Below are 13,087 nucleotides of genomic sequence, written 5' to 3' on the forward strand. Positions count from 1 at the left end.
TAACACAAGAAAACAAAAGTTTATTTATGTCGAATAACGTGCACTTCTATGCTGTTTGATTAACTCAAATGATGTTTGAAGGAGATTTAACTGTACTACTCTGGATGTATTACACACAGGACAACAAAAAATATAAATAAATACAGTATATATTTAAAAAAAATCATCAAAAACCATCTCTGATAAGGAACTCCATTAGTGACTATAAACAAACTATATATATTTATTGTGGAATAATGATGACCTGGGAAAATAACTATTGAAATTCACTACACAAAGGTAACGTTTGAGGAAAATATCCGCCAGCAGATGGCGCCAGTGGACCGCTACTGAGAGTTGTCCGACATCAATTCGTGTGACTTCTTTAGGTTTTTTTCTTCTTCTCTGGATTATCATATAGTCACAAGAAAATAAATGCATGTATGACTGGTCCAAAAGAAGACTGTAGATATGATTATACACATAATAGACTTTATGATATAAAACAAGTAGAAACAGCTAAAACAATCAGTTGACTGCATTTTGCAAAAGTTCGACTGACAAAGAAAGCATACAGCATGAGGCACATTAACTCCCCAAACTATCGAACAATGCAAAATGGAAAAAGCTCTTATAATTACTTAAAACTTATAGAAATTCTTTAGCAGCATAGCACTTAGCATAAATGCAGGCTACAACATGGTACAAAATGCACACTGTGCAAGTAAAGACATCTTCCAACCAAACTGAATGGTGTCAAGATGGATACCGTTTTCAAACCACTTACATACCCTATATCGTCATTCAATGCATAGGATTTAATAGAAATTCAGCAAATGCCTCACACTGCAGCACAAATCACATGTATCTGGCTATACTTAAGCATTTGGATATAGCTTAGCAATTTGAAAACAACTACATTACATTAGGCATGGGTTTTCATACAAAAAGTTGCTAAATGCTGCACAAATGTGCACAAAATATTCCCACTTATATGGCGTATTGTTTGGGCTGCTTCTTCAGGCTCAAGGATCTTTCGGTTTGTGAAATAACATGTGTGGCTCTGTTGTTGAGGAGTCTGCATTCATGAAGAACTTCTGTAGTGACAAAAATGTACGCAACATAGTTGAGTCTACAGCTCGAGGTTCACATGAAACCCCCCCACAAAATATGATGTCTTACCATTAAACTGTTTGTAGGCTTCATCAATAATGGCATTGTTTGATCGCTTTATGTCCCAGTAGCTGTCTTCCACCCAGGGTTTGCAATCTGAATGTTCAACGAGTTGTCCGTTTTTGTATAATCCAGCTAAACAGTCACAGGAAGACAAACAGTGGACAGATTGTGAGTAAACGTTACTTATACAGGAACATTTGTTTTCTTAAGACAAAATAGTTGTTCAGTTGATGATCTTGGCACGTATACGATGAACGTTTAAAAGTCACAAACAATAACACACGAGCAGAGTAGTAAGCAAACGTACCTCTGATGGTCTCATCAATGTCTTTGCATAGTTGGTACAAGTCACTCCCACGTCCGACAACTCTTTCACCTACAATTCCAAAACATTATTAAAAGAGAGACTGCACACTTCAGGAGTACCTTTAACAAAGTACCTTCTTTCATACAGCCTGTGCAAGACAAAAACAGAATGAGTTGGGTAACCTCCCTCTGCTGTCAAGTCTGCCAACAGGGGTCATAAAAGAGCAAAATGCGTGTCTGTGTAAATGGTTGTGCCTGCAGAACATGACAGGGCTGTGTGTAGATGCAGATGCAATGTTTACATTTCGTACTTCTTTTGCAAATGTGCCCAAATTTGCCCACTGAGGTAAAAATATGCCAGTATTGTTTAGGTAAGGTTTTTAGGCATGATTGTAGAATCTCTACATAAAAAGATGTCCAAAGTCATTTTGTTAATTTTTTCAGTTCTTATTTGAAGTAGCTTCATGTGTAGTCCAAAATCAGCTACATACATCATTCAATATATATTTGTGTGAGCAGTCATACTTGATTACTTCACCTATAGCATCAACAATTCTGAAACAGGGTTGATAACTAATCCTTGACATTCTGAAATTTTGGGGAAAATCTGTACATGCATTAAACCTCAACACTTCAGGCCCCTACTCTTCATCCAGACAGCTACGTACACTGGGAATAGCAACAACAAATTGAGTCGAACACTTAAACATGCAGCTTGAAATTATTACTAGCTATAATATCATTCAACAGACTGAAAATATCCACTCATATCTTACCATCCAGCACCTTGATGTTGGGGAACATCTCAAGGACTATGTTTCTATATGACGAGTTCCTGCAAACTGATAAACAGTAAAGCATTGTTTTAAGTTCACTTAGGAATATGAATCATTGTGCCTTGCTTTCATAAAGTCACTCAAACTTACCTGGATTAGTGTAATTGTAGGTGTTGTCTTTAAAACGTATATTTTCTAGTTTTCTTAAAGACTGAAGGCACTGAAGGTTTTCAATGCTGTTGAAACAAATATATATGGTATGGTTATTTTCACATTGAATTTAGGATATTGTTCTACAATGAAAGCTACAAGGAGCCACAGGTCCATTTAAAAATGATTGAAAGGGATACCTTGAGATGATATTACCAGCCACATTTAAGTTCTGCAAACTCTCGCAATTGCGCAGGGGCTCTAAACAACAACAAAGGAGAAAAAATAATTACAGTGAGATCGAGTATTTCTACTCATGATGACTTTCACAATGAGAAAATAGTGGATAAAAAAAAAGAGTATTTCACTCCTTTTTTGTTATCAATTATTTATTTTGTACTTTACACACACATGTAAAGACATTTTTTTTACAAGAAAAAAAATACATTATCATTATTCCACTCCCAAAGGCTTACCTAAATTGGAAACCCGGTTGGCAGACAAATTGAGCACAAAGAGAAGCCGAAGAGATGCTAGAGGAGCTAAATTTGACACGTTATTTCCAGACAGGTCCAGTCTCTCTAAATTCATGCACTCCCCGATGCAGCCAAGGTCACGTATTCCTGCAAGAAAAACACACAACCTTCAAAAGGATCATTCATTTTCAAGCCTGGTTTGAAAAGCAAGATATTAATCACATCTTACCAAGACCTCTCAGTTTAAGAAACAGTATCGACTCCAAATCAAACTCTCCTGTACGTGACTTGAGCAGCACAGGAGTTATCTTCTCTACCTCTGCATCTGAAAGAAAGAAGAGAAATAAGACTGCAGCAGTAACAACAGCACGTTTCTACTCCTAACCAAGCAACACAGACTCACACTTATTTGTGAGTCAGCACTGCAAAAGCCAAATGCTGGAAGCATAGTGTCTCTTATAGTTACGGTGGAGCAATCAAATTACCAATGCAATCATCTGTGAATAGTAAATCCTAATTCAAACAAACCGGGAATTATAATATGAGGCAGCAGCACACTGAGCTTTTCGTCTGTCATCTCCAGAGGACGGGGTCACACATGGGGATGATGTGCTGCCAGCTGCACGCATGATGAATAACAACTGAGGAGGTTATATTTAGTTTTATTTCCTCAGGCAGGATCAGTACCAAACACAGACTACTCCACATAAATACTCTTTCATGAGCCTGCACAAATGAAACAGTGATTCCCTGGGGGACAAGAGCATCACTGAGGACTCATCAGGTTAACTAGACATAATGATGCTGGGCTCTGTGTTGGTTATTCTGTTGATCCTGGTGCAGGCTGTTATAAGACCTACATTACAAATTAAATTTATTTACTTTAAATGTAAGCTGTACAAGGGGTGGAATACAGGGTAGCACTTCACCACTCATGGGGAGGAAATGGTCGGAGTAAAACAAGGAGGGCAACCACACGTCTTGCATTTGTTTACTAAAAAACAATAAAGGTGATGGTGTTTGCCTTAGCTTGACAGCTAGCCACCAGTAAATGATGTTAGCTAATGTATGCTGCTAACTAACAGTAGTGATGAAGCGGGCGGAGAAACGTCAGAAGAATGACTCATGAGAATGAAAGTGGGGTGGGTAATTCAATGAAATGGTAATTATTCGGGGGTTTTTTTCGTGTGATGATGACATACGTTAAATGTTGTGTAATGTTAGCTACAGCTTAGCTTAAGCTGCGACCAGCTAGCACAAGCCGGCTAGCAACATCGACGTAGCAACAAGCTATCCAGCACAACTTACCTTGTTCTTTATCTCTCTTAGAATCCATCCTGAGCTACTTTTCTTTCTGATACTCGGAAAGCTCACTACCACAATAAAAAAAGCGAGTATTTTTAACCAGGCGGTGGAAAGACAAGAAGGTGGTTGTTTTTTATGGGAGTGTGAAATTGGCATGTGTCCTGGGGTGTGTAGTCAGGACGCAGGTGGAAGAGCCGGACTTGAGTCCAGCTCAGCACAGAGATGATACAGACTGGGGGCTTCATAATAATAAAGACCTCCACTGTTTGTTATATTAATGTCGCTTTCGTGCAACAGGTTCAATTAAAAGTTTTGCTCGTGTTGCAAAACTAAAGAAAAACTAAAGAGTTTTTCTTCTTGGTTTTCCTAAGGTTTTGTTATAGTAGGATAGTTAACTCTTCATAACTTTATTAATAAATACTTCATTCAACCAAAGGCTTATTAAGTGTAATGCAAGGTCTTAATAAACCACTGACATACATTTTAAGGTAGTAAGAAGGGAGGGAAAAGACATTTAGGCTATGAGGGAATTAGATTGAAGTTATTTTTATTTATTATTAGCAAAACATATCCAGTTTAGTTTAGCCTAGTAGGTTACAGTACAAATAGGCTTGGCGTATTTATTGTCATTTAAACCTGCTTTAAATTGTCTTTATTTCTGAAGGAAATTGTACTCCCAATAATAATGTGACAAATCAACCTTATTGCTGATATAATCTTAAAAAGAAACATCAAGAATTATATCGACACAGAAAAATAATCAGGCCTATGTGCTATTATTATTATTATTATTATTATTATTATTATTAAAACTGTAGCCTAATACAAGATGTGAGCAGGGTTGAAGAGCAGACTGTAACATTAAGTGTACCAACAATCTATTTGATCTAAATTAGCAGAATGTCCTGGCTCACAGTGATCGATTTATTTATTTGTTTACTAGAGGTCCTATTGGTTTGGGAGCCTCAGCAGAAGCAGATCAGTTTGCAGTTCTTGGTCTCCACCTCTGGCTCCGACACAAAGGGGACGCTGGTCTTCTACCGTTTTCATGCATCATCTACTTTAAAGCCTCATGTCGGACCTCTCTTGGAAGGACTACAGCGAGCTTTCTTAAGAGTCTGCAGCCTCCTGTTCGGGGACTTCGTCTCCGCGGAAGCACTAAATGTCTTTCATTGAGAAAAGGCTCCGGACGCTCAGTATTGTGAATGGGCACGAACGACCGATGGTTTGATTAAGATGGGAAATAAACAAACAATATTTACCGACGAGCAACTTGATGCCTACCAGGTAAGCATGTACTTGTTATCATGTAGCATATAAGACCATCTCCAGGACCAGGGAAACCAAGCTTAGGGATAAATAGCTACTTCCTTTGAGTGAAAAGATAAACTTTATAAAATAAGGTTACGTTTAAAGTGGATTCAAAGCTAACCTATTTATTTGAAAGACTAAAGTTCTGGAATATTTCCACTAACTTTCAGTGTTTTCCTAACATTGGCATTATAGCCCCAGGTACTTTGAATTGAATAGGTAATGCAAAAAAGCTTATTGATTAGTTGATAAGCACAACAATGAATATATAGATCAAAAAAAGGCTCTTAGAGCACAATGGTTAATTGGATTTTTTTTAATCAATTTCCTTCTAAAAAGGACTCAGTTCTGACTGCTGTCCACATATTTTCATATTCTTGATGATTAGGAGTAAGATAATTAGACTTTTGATTTCCACCACTTTATGAGCATATCTGACCTTTGCTTCCCTGAAACAATAATCCAGGTTTTTTCCTGCAAAGAAATGTGTCTTCCATTGCTTATGTGATTCATCATGGACTTAATAATTGATGCTGAGTTGGTGTGCTATGCTGTGAAACCCTACTCTCAGGAGACTGCTTAGTTCTCAAGAGCCTCTCTGGTTACTCATGCTACTCCTTCAAAGCTTTCTGACAGCACTGTTGCTTTCTGTTTGCCTTATAGAAACTATCACTTGATGCCACTATTGCTTGTATCTTTTCTTCAGAGTTTTTAGGATCACATTTAACACCAGATTTAACATCAACTGACTGATTCTGACTGCTCTATCTATGTTTTGTTTTACACATACTCACACACACACATTCACTGACCCAGATATCTTCATATGGCCTGTTTTGACCCGAGAGGATGAATCGAATTGGTTTTTGGAAAGATTTTTTTGTTAATCACATTTTCTCCAGAGCTCAGCTGGCTGCGCCTCTCACACTCACTAGATTAACTCACACTGAATTCCATACAAAGGACATTTTAAATTGAGATGCCTGCAGTAAAGCTGTTTGATAATGTAGACTATGTGCCAATAATTTCATGTCAGACACCAGCAGATCAAAATCCTCTGCCTTGTCATCACTATTGCAATATGGCAGGTGACAACACTTGTATACATCATCGTTTAAGGGACACTAGACACCTTGATACACGTTCACAGGCAGAATGACCTCACAGAAACCGCAATGTAATCATATATGATCAACAGATGAGTCATTTACTGTAGATTGTATGAGACTCTTTTAGATACTATATGCAAATCCTAAACCTGGAACAAAAAAAACTACAGAACTTGAGCCCTTTATTTGACTATTTGTTATTTATTGTTCTAACACATTATTATTTATCTCGTTTCAGGACTGTACATTTTTCACCCGCAAAGAAATTCTGCGGTAAGATTTTAATCATTTCTTAATTCTGATCCATTTATAAAGCGTTACTGTGTATCAGCACTTAACCACTTGCTTTAACCATAAGAGAAGATGTTACATAAATGTGCTGAAGCTGTTTTCTATATAAATTGTCCTCTTAGTAACCTTGATGTGCACTTGTCCTTCAAGAAGATTGGGATTTTTATTCAGTCAAAGAGTAATTTAGACCACCTTCATTACATCTTTATGAATGGCATAGACCTTTATTACTCATGAAGAGCATGCCATGTGTGTATGTGAAATGATAAACATTTTCAAGTGACGATCTGGAAGATTCTGTACGGTATGTTACCTAAACCTTCGACAGTTATGTTGACCTTTTGACTGTGGTGTTGTTTTCTACGTCAACCAACACAGTATCACATTTCTCCCCGCTTCAGCATGTGCACCCCCAAACACATGGGGCTCTGGATGTTTGAATCTACTCAAATGAAATGCTAACTCACGAAGGCTATCGTCTAACAATAGATGAAGACATACTCTGTATCTTCAGAAGGATTGTTTTTAAAATATGTGCTCATGGTCAGACATGTCAGGCCTCCACTGTCTGCTTAGATTGGACAGACTATGAAGAATTAAAGTTTCACTTTTTTCATTTTATGTGTAAATCAGAGGCGATGAAGTCAGGTTGGGGGTGTAACTTTCGCCTTCCTTTAAAGACAAAGTGATACACAACATTTTCAGCAGGACTATTTCAGACTTGATTCTTAAGGTCTCCCGTATAAATTCTGTTTATTCACACTGTGCTTCAGACAGTTTTCTTATTAAAGTGTCTTAAATACTTATTAGATTTTCCCTCCCTTTTCACTTGTATATGTTCCTCCTCAGAGATAGACTATTATCTTCAAGGACCTCATTAAACTGGAAACAAAACTGAGATACAGCAGAGGGCCTAATTGGTTCTTCTGCTTTAATATCCTCACAGAATCCTTGTTGTTTCTATCTCCAGCTGTTACATTTACAGCTTAACAGTTGAGTGAAATCCAACCAACACTACACTACACATTACAACAGGATCAGTAGATGTTATCATTTCTATGTTTTTGAAACCTGAGATACAGAAGCTAATTTGGCTGCTGCAGCATAGTCCACAGGGACTTATGCTGGGAACCTGAGGGTTGCCAGTTCAAGTCCCAATGCAAACGAAAAATAAATAGTGATACACATTTTGAAGGTCCTGCCAAAGATCATATCATTCACAGAGGCTGGGTAGTTCAAACACTTTCAAGGGCCATTGTTTGTCAGATATGCCGGTTTACTGGTACCACATTATTTAAAAACGTTATCTTTATGAATTGCAGTGAGTTTGCCCTCTAACAGTGTCCCTGCTGATAAAAGAGTACATCTTTCCAGACAGGATTTGTGAACGTGAAAGAAGGGCTGAAGATAAGCGTTGACTTTCACCACATAATTATTGTTCCTAAAGCCTCTTCTGAATTTGTTACGGTGTATAAATAAACGATAAAAAATAAGAGGTGTTAAATGAAAGAGACAGAAAGAAAGACAGAAAGAAAGAAAGAAAGAAAGAAAGAAAGAAAGGGAACATAAAAATTGTATGTCATGAATGATAGTGTTTCAAATGTATTTGGTTACATTGGTGCAGCAAACAGAGAATAACCCACTTTATATTTTCAACAACTAAGTTTTATGGTTTAGCAGATAGTTTCCACATCAAACCCTTACCAGCCATTTCATGGTTTCTTCAAAATCTTTGACCAATATGAAGTCAGCTTCCATTTCACTGTACCTGTGGTATTCATGAATAACACATTATTACATAACCTTATTACATCAGTTGCATTACAAAGTTATTTGTATTTGTGTTAATAACTAGAAACAATGTTCATCATTTTATGTTATTGTAAGCCAGAAGATATAATTAAAGAAATGTTTTATTTTAGGTTGCACGGTCGATATCACGAGTTGGCTCCTCATCTCGTACCAATGGACTACACCAATGATCCTGACTGTAAGGTGCCTTTAGCCTTAATCGTCAACATGCCCGAATTAAAGGTAAAAATCCATCTTTACAATAGTAATTCATGTCAGAATTTTTAAACTATTCCAATATGTATCTGGCTACAAAATATAATGTGAAAATCACGTTATATTTTTGACTTGTGTTTTGTGTCTTATTAGTTTTCTTTGGATGTTTGTATTGTGCTAAGGACTCTTAAAACTTTCTTCAAACAGTCATAGCCCTAACGGCTGATGTTGGCCAACACCTAATCAATACAGATACTCAGAACAGAATGTAATTTTTAGCCATCGTCAGCACTGGTCTGGTTGCATGACATCACATTTTGTGAGGGTATGAAAGTTAATGTGCCATTAAATTCTCAACCTCTCTCTCCTACCGACTCTTCCACTCATATTTTTATGCAACCCGCCTTTGAAAAGATTGGCAAAAATTTTAGAAGAGGCATGTTGTGTGACATCCAGCTGCAATTACTTCCACTTCTCTCCTCCAGACAAAAGTACAACTGAATTTTATATGGAGGCCTTATCCACTGAGGGTTCAGCACAGAGACTCATAATGCGCCTTAACCCTGGGCATAATTGGCTTTTGACTGTTAAACTGTCACATGATTTCAAGGTCTATGAGGATGGCAGGAGGAAGATGAAGACTACCAATGACAGGACTGATGAAGCCAAGACAATAAAGAATCAACCAATGTTCTCTACGACTTCATAAATATATTTCCCAGTCAGTTTTAATGAGCTGTGTAAAGTAAACTTGACTGATTCAAGTGGCTCTTTTTGCTGAGTGCTGTGTATTCCTCTCAAACATGCTAACCATCCTGTTTTTTATAGCTTAGGAATAGAATCACCAGTTTTTCAATGTTCTTTTTTGATTGCCTTCCCTTAAACTTACTTTACTTTGATTTGTAACAAGTTGTATTAAACCAGCTAATTACATGGGATATAAAATCTTCAGTTGGATCTTCAAGTTGGACGTCGAAGCAACAAAGGAGAAAAGTGGCTTCCACATACCAGCAAAGATAGAGACTTTATTCCTGAAGTCGATTTTCATATGAAGCAAGGTCCTAGATCAGCAGAAAAGCACCTCTGCAGCTCATTTATGAAACAAGTAGGGTTTATTTACCGCCCTTACAGATGCCAGTCATAAAGTGCATCACTGTTAAATTAAACAAGGCAAATATAGTCAAAAGTAATACGACAGGTACTGTAAGATGCCAGATAGTTATACAAAATTTAACAACAGATAAAATGTTCAAAAATAAAAGGATGGATTTAGATGTATGATAAAAAGATCTGCATAAAAATGATGTGGGTCCTCAGACCAGTCCCTGTGGAACACCATATGACTAAAAAGACAGAAAACATCCTGTTTGTGAAATTGGGAAAATGCATATGAAACTTAAGCTCATGAAAAATTAACATATATTGGGATGAGAAAAAATCAAATCAAAATTAATGGGGTATATAAATCAGATAATTTTAGCTTATATTATTGTGTTCTAACACTTGTGATGTGTTGTTTTTCTCTTTATCTGAAGGAAAACCCATTCCGCAACAGGATCGTAGAGTCTTTCTCAGAGGATGGGATGGGGAATCTCAGCTTTAATGAATTTGTTGACATGTTCTCGGTCCTCAGTGAAACAGCTCCAAGGGAACTCAAGGCCATTTATGCCTTCAAAATATATGGTCGTGACTAAAACATCCTTAATAATTTTCCCAAAATATCCCAGTTGTTGATTCAATAAAGATGTATGATATTTAGCTTCAATATCCTATTTCCTATAGATTACAATGTGGACAACTATCTGTGTAAAGAGGACCTGGAAAAGACTCTGAATAAGCTGACAAAGGAGGAGTTGACTCCTGAGGAGGTGGTGCTGGTGTGCGAGAAAACTATCGAGGAGGCAGATTTGGACGGAGACAACAAACTCTCCTATGCTGACTTCGAAAACATGATAACAAGGGCTCCTGACTTTTTAAGGTAATTATTTAAAACATTTACCAATACCAATAATATACCAAACTTTATATATTCTATTGCATATGAACAGTTCACTTTTTTAGAGTTAACCAATCCATGCATGTCCTGTCATACTGCAGTGCAATGCTCTGTGCATCTCTGGTTACTGAACAAGTTCATTACCCAGATGGCTGCTCATCATTTTTATCTTTTAACTGTCAGCCATACACCATCACTTTAAGCTTGAGCCACCACTATGCTCAGTCATTTGTATGCAAATGTCCTTACTGCTCTCTGTATGATTCGTGCGTGTTTATACTCACATATAAAATTAATCACTGTGTTTACAGGAACAACAATTTTCAATGCTGGTCCCTGAAATTGTCTCTTTTGTTTGTCCAGCACCTTCCACATACGAATCTAATGAAGATATTTCATGGTTGACAGTTTGGTGAACCTCAGGCCTCTACCTGCATCCTGTCCTCACCACAGCACAGTGCCTGCCTCCCTCTCATCGACAAAAACTGTCATCAGTTAGACAGCAACATACTGGATATTGCTGAATCCACAGGATGCTCACTTTCCTTTCTGTCTGTGAAAGTGTTTGATCCTTTTACCAGCAATGAAAGGGCTTGACCTTTAATGGTCTCTTGTTGGGACAAAATGCTATTCCTTCCACAATTGAGGAATGAACATGTGGGGAATTAGCCAGACTCTGATGCTTATGGAGCAGATTTAAGAATGCATCAAATTGCACATGGGAAACCCCCCAGTCAAGTCTTCCTAAAATGACACACACACAATATTCAGTAAATGTAAAGCTAAGGACGCTTGGAGTGAATAAAAGCACAGTGTTGGCTTTAAGGGCCAACAGATATTTTATATGAGCTAACATGCCGTGTATTACTTGCATACGTAAACATGAGTTTGTTTCGACGACAGAACTTGAGAATTATGACAATCATATATTTCTGTTGTTCAGTTAAATAAGGGCTCTGTCAGCTGAACTATCTAATGAAGCTTTTATCTTCTGTCTCAGCTACTATCATAAGATTTTGAATACAGCAATGTTTTTTGGATTAACATGTTACAATATTTTATGTGACTTCAGGTAGTCATTGTCCTTTTGAATAAATATTTTTTCTCTGTGTATTCTGCTTGAATTACTGATGTGAATGCATTTGTGATGTCAGGGAAAATACAGGAGCTCTCAACAACAATAAGAAATTAGAAACATAAATGAGTTTTGTGTAGTCCGATATACCAATTTACTTTAACCTCCACAACTAGCAATGATCAGTAAGTGTACACAGTAAAGCTCAGGAAATGACTGTGCCTCCGCATTGCCCATCATATGAGCTGTAATAACTTGTTAAGCAGAATGTGATCATTAGCAGAGAGCTGCCTCAGCACTCGCAGGCGTGATTACATCCTGCACACACAGTTAATCTCATGAGGAGAGAGCTGGTGGGTGGTCACCTCTAGAATGTTGGATTGAGATTGATGGGTGGTGCTTTCTAAACTGTAGGGGACAGATTTGCATATAGGGTCCGGTCTGGTATGTTTACAGTTCATTTTTTCATCATCTAAGCTTTTCTCTAGAAACATAAAAGTAGAGCCCTTTGTTATCTGTCTCTATGGTGTAAACCCACCAGTCAAAGGCAGGATCAAATATTCAGGGTGTTACGCTGCTGGTTGTGCAACGTCATTAATTTCTGAACATCTGTTTATCGTGATTCCAGCTGAGAAGCTTCTGCTGCAGAGTGATACTGGGGTTGTAAAGCAGCCAATACTGTTTAGAAGCCAAATGGAGTGTGAAACTCGTTCTGATTTCCCCCCATGGTGATCTTGTCTGATTGAATCTGATTTAAAATGGCGCGCTGAGCTTTCTTAGCATAGTGACAGTGGAGGTCTTAACAAAACGCTTCATGACATGCTGTTAAAGAATCTCATGTTTTGTATTATTTTCATTTCCGTACGTTTTCCTTTTTTGTAAATACATACAATTTTGTTGTGAAGGATGAGATAATACCTTGGAAAATTCATGATATTTATTCATGTTTATATTCATGTGTTTTATTCAGCAGGTTTTCACAGTGGAGTAATGCTTATCAGTGTTTATTGGATACTAAAGCAAACTGTGACAGGAAAGGATATTTTGGATAATATTCATTTCTTTAATTTTCTCTTGCTTATCCATATTTGTACAACCCCACACAATGTGTGCTGTTGGTATAGTACGTT

At 37.3% G+C, this 13,087-nt stretch overlaps 2 protein-coding genes across 3 annotated transcripts; one reads left to right on the forward strand and one right to left on the reverse strand.

Moving 5' to 3' along the window:
* Positions 1-3: 3 nt before the first annotated feature.
* On the reverse strand, positions 4-4,366 carry lrrc61 (leucine rich repeat containing 61). The gene is made up of 9 exons (XM_079346422.1): positions 4,172-4,366; positions 3,093-3,188; positions 2,864-3,010; positions 2,588-2,648; positions 2,388-2,473; positions 2,238-2,303; positions 1,463-1,531; positions 1,162-1,287; positions 4-1,076 (listed from the first exon to the last, which is right to left on the reverse strand). Exons 1-9 carry the CDS (start codon positions 4,197-4,199, stop codon positions 970-972), a joined length of 786 nt encoding a protein of 261 aa, XP_079202548.1. The 5' UTR covers positions 4,200-4,366; the 3' UTR covers positions 4-969.
* Positions 3,201-11,987, forward strand: cib2 (calcium and integrin binding family member 2). 2 transcript variants are annotated; one of them, XM_079346425.1, is made up of 6 exons: positions 3,201-4,005; positions 6,827-6,861; positions 8,802-8,913; positions 10,422-10,569; positions 10,669-10,864; positions 11,246-11,987. In XM_079346425.1, exons 1-6 carry the CDS (start codon positions 3,982-3,984, stop codon positions 11,265-11,267), a joined length of 537 nt encoding a protein of 178 aa, XP_079202551.1. In that variant the 5' UTR covers positions 3,201-3,981; the 3' UTR covers positions 11,268-11,987. The 2 variants fall into 2 exon arrangements, with proteins under 2 accessions (XP_079202551.1, XP_079202550.1); XM_079346424.1 differs by lacking the exon at positions 3,201-4,005 and adding an exon at positions 4,486-5,455.
* The last annotated feature ends 1,100 nt before the right edge of the window (positions 11,988-13,087 follow it).

This window comes from Symphodus melops, assembly GCF_947650265.1.
Source record: "Symphodus melops genome assembly, chromosome: 6".
Classification (NCBI taxonomy): domain Eukaryota; kingdom Metazoa; phylum Chordata; class Actinopteri; order Labriformes; family Labridae; genus Symphodus; species Symphodus melops.

Bases quoted from the DNA above. Each gene is read 5' to 3' on its own strand.
- lrrc61 (XM_079346422.1), bottom strand. From the start codon at position 4,199: ATGGATTCTAAGAGAGATAAAGAACAAG. The intron at 3,011-3,092 runs GTAAGATGTGAT...TTTTTCTTGCAG, and splicing joins TCTTAAACTGAGAGGTCTTG to GAATACGTGACCTTGGCTGC. The intron at 1,532-2,237 runs GTAAGATATGAG...TTGGAATTGTAG, and splicing joins CAACATCAAGGTGCTGGATG to GTGAAAGAGTTGTCGGACGT.
- cib2 (XM_079346424.1), top strand. From the start codon at position 5,405: ATGGGAAATAAACAAACAATATTTACCGACGAGCAACTTGATGCCTAC. The intron at 6,862-8,801 runs GTAAGATTTTAA...GTTTTATTTTAG, and splicing joins ACCCGCAAAGAAATTCTGCG to GTTGCACGGTCGATATCACG. The intron at 10,570-10,668 runs GTCGTGACTAAA...TATTTCCTATAG, and splicing joins TTATGCCTTCAAAATATATG to ATTACAATGTGGACAACTAT.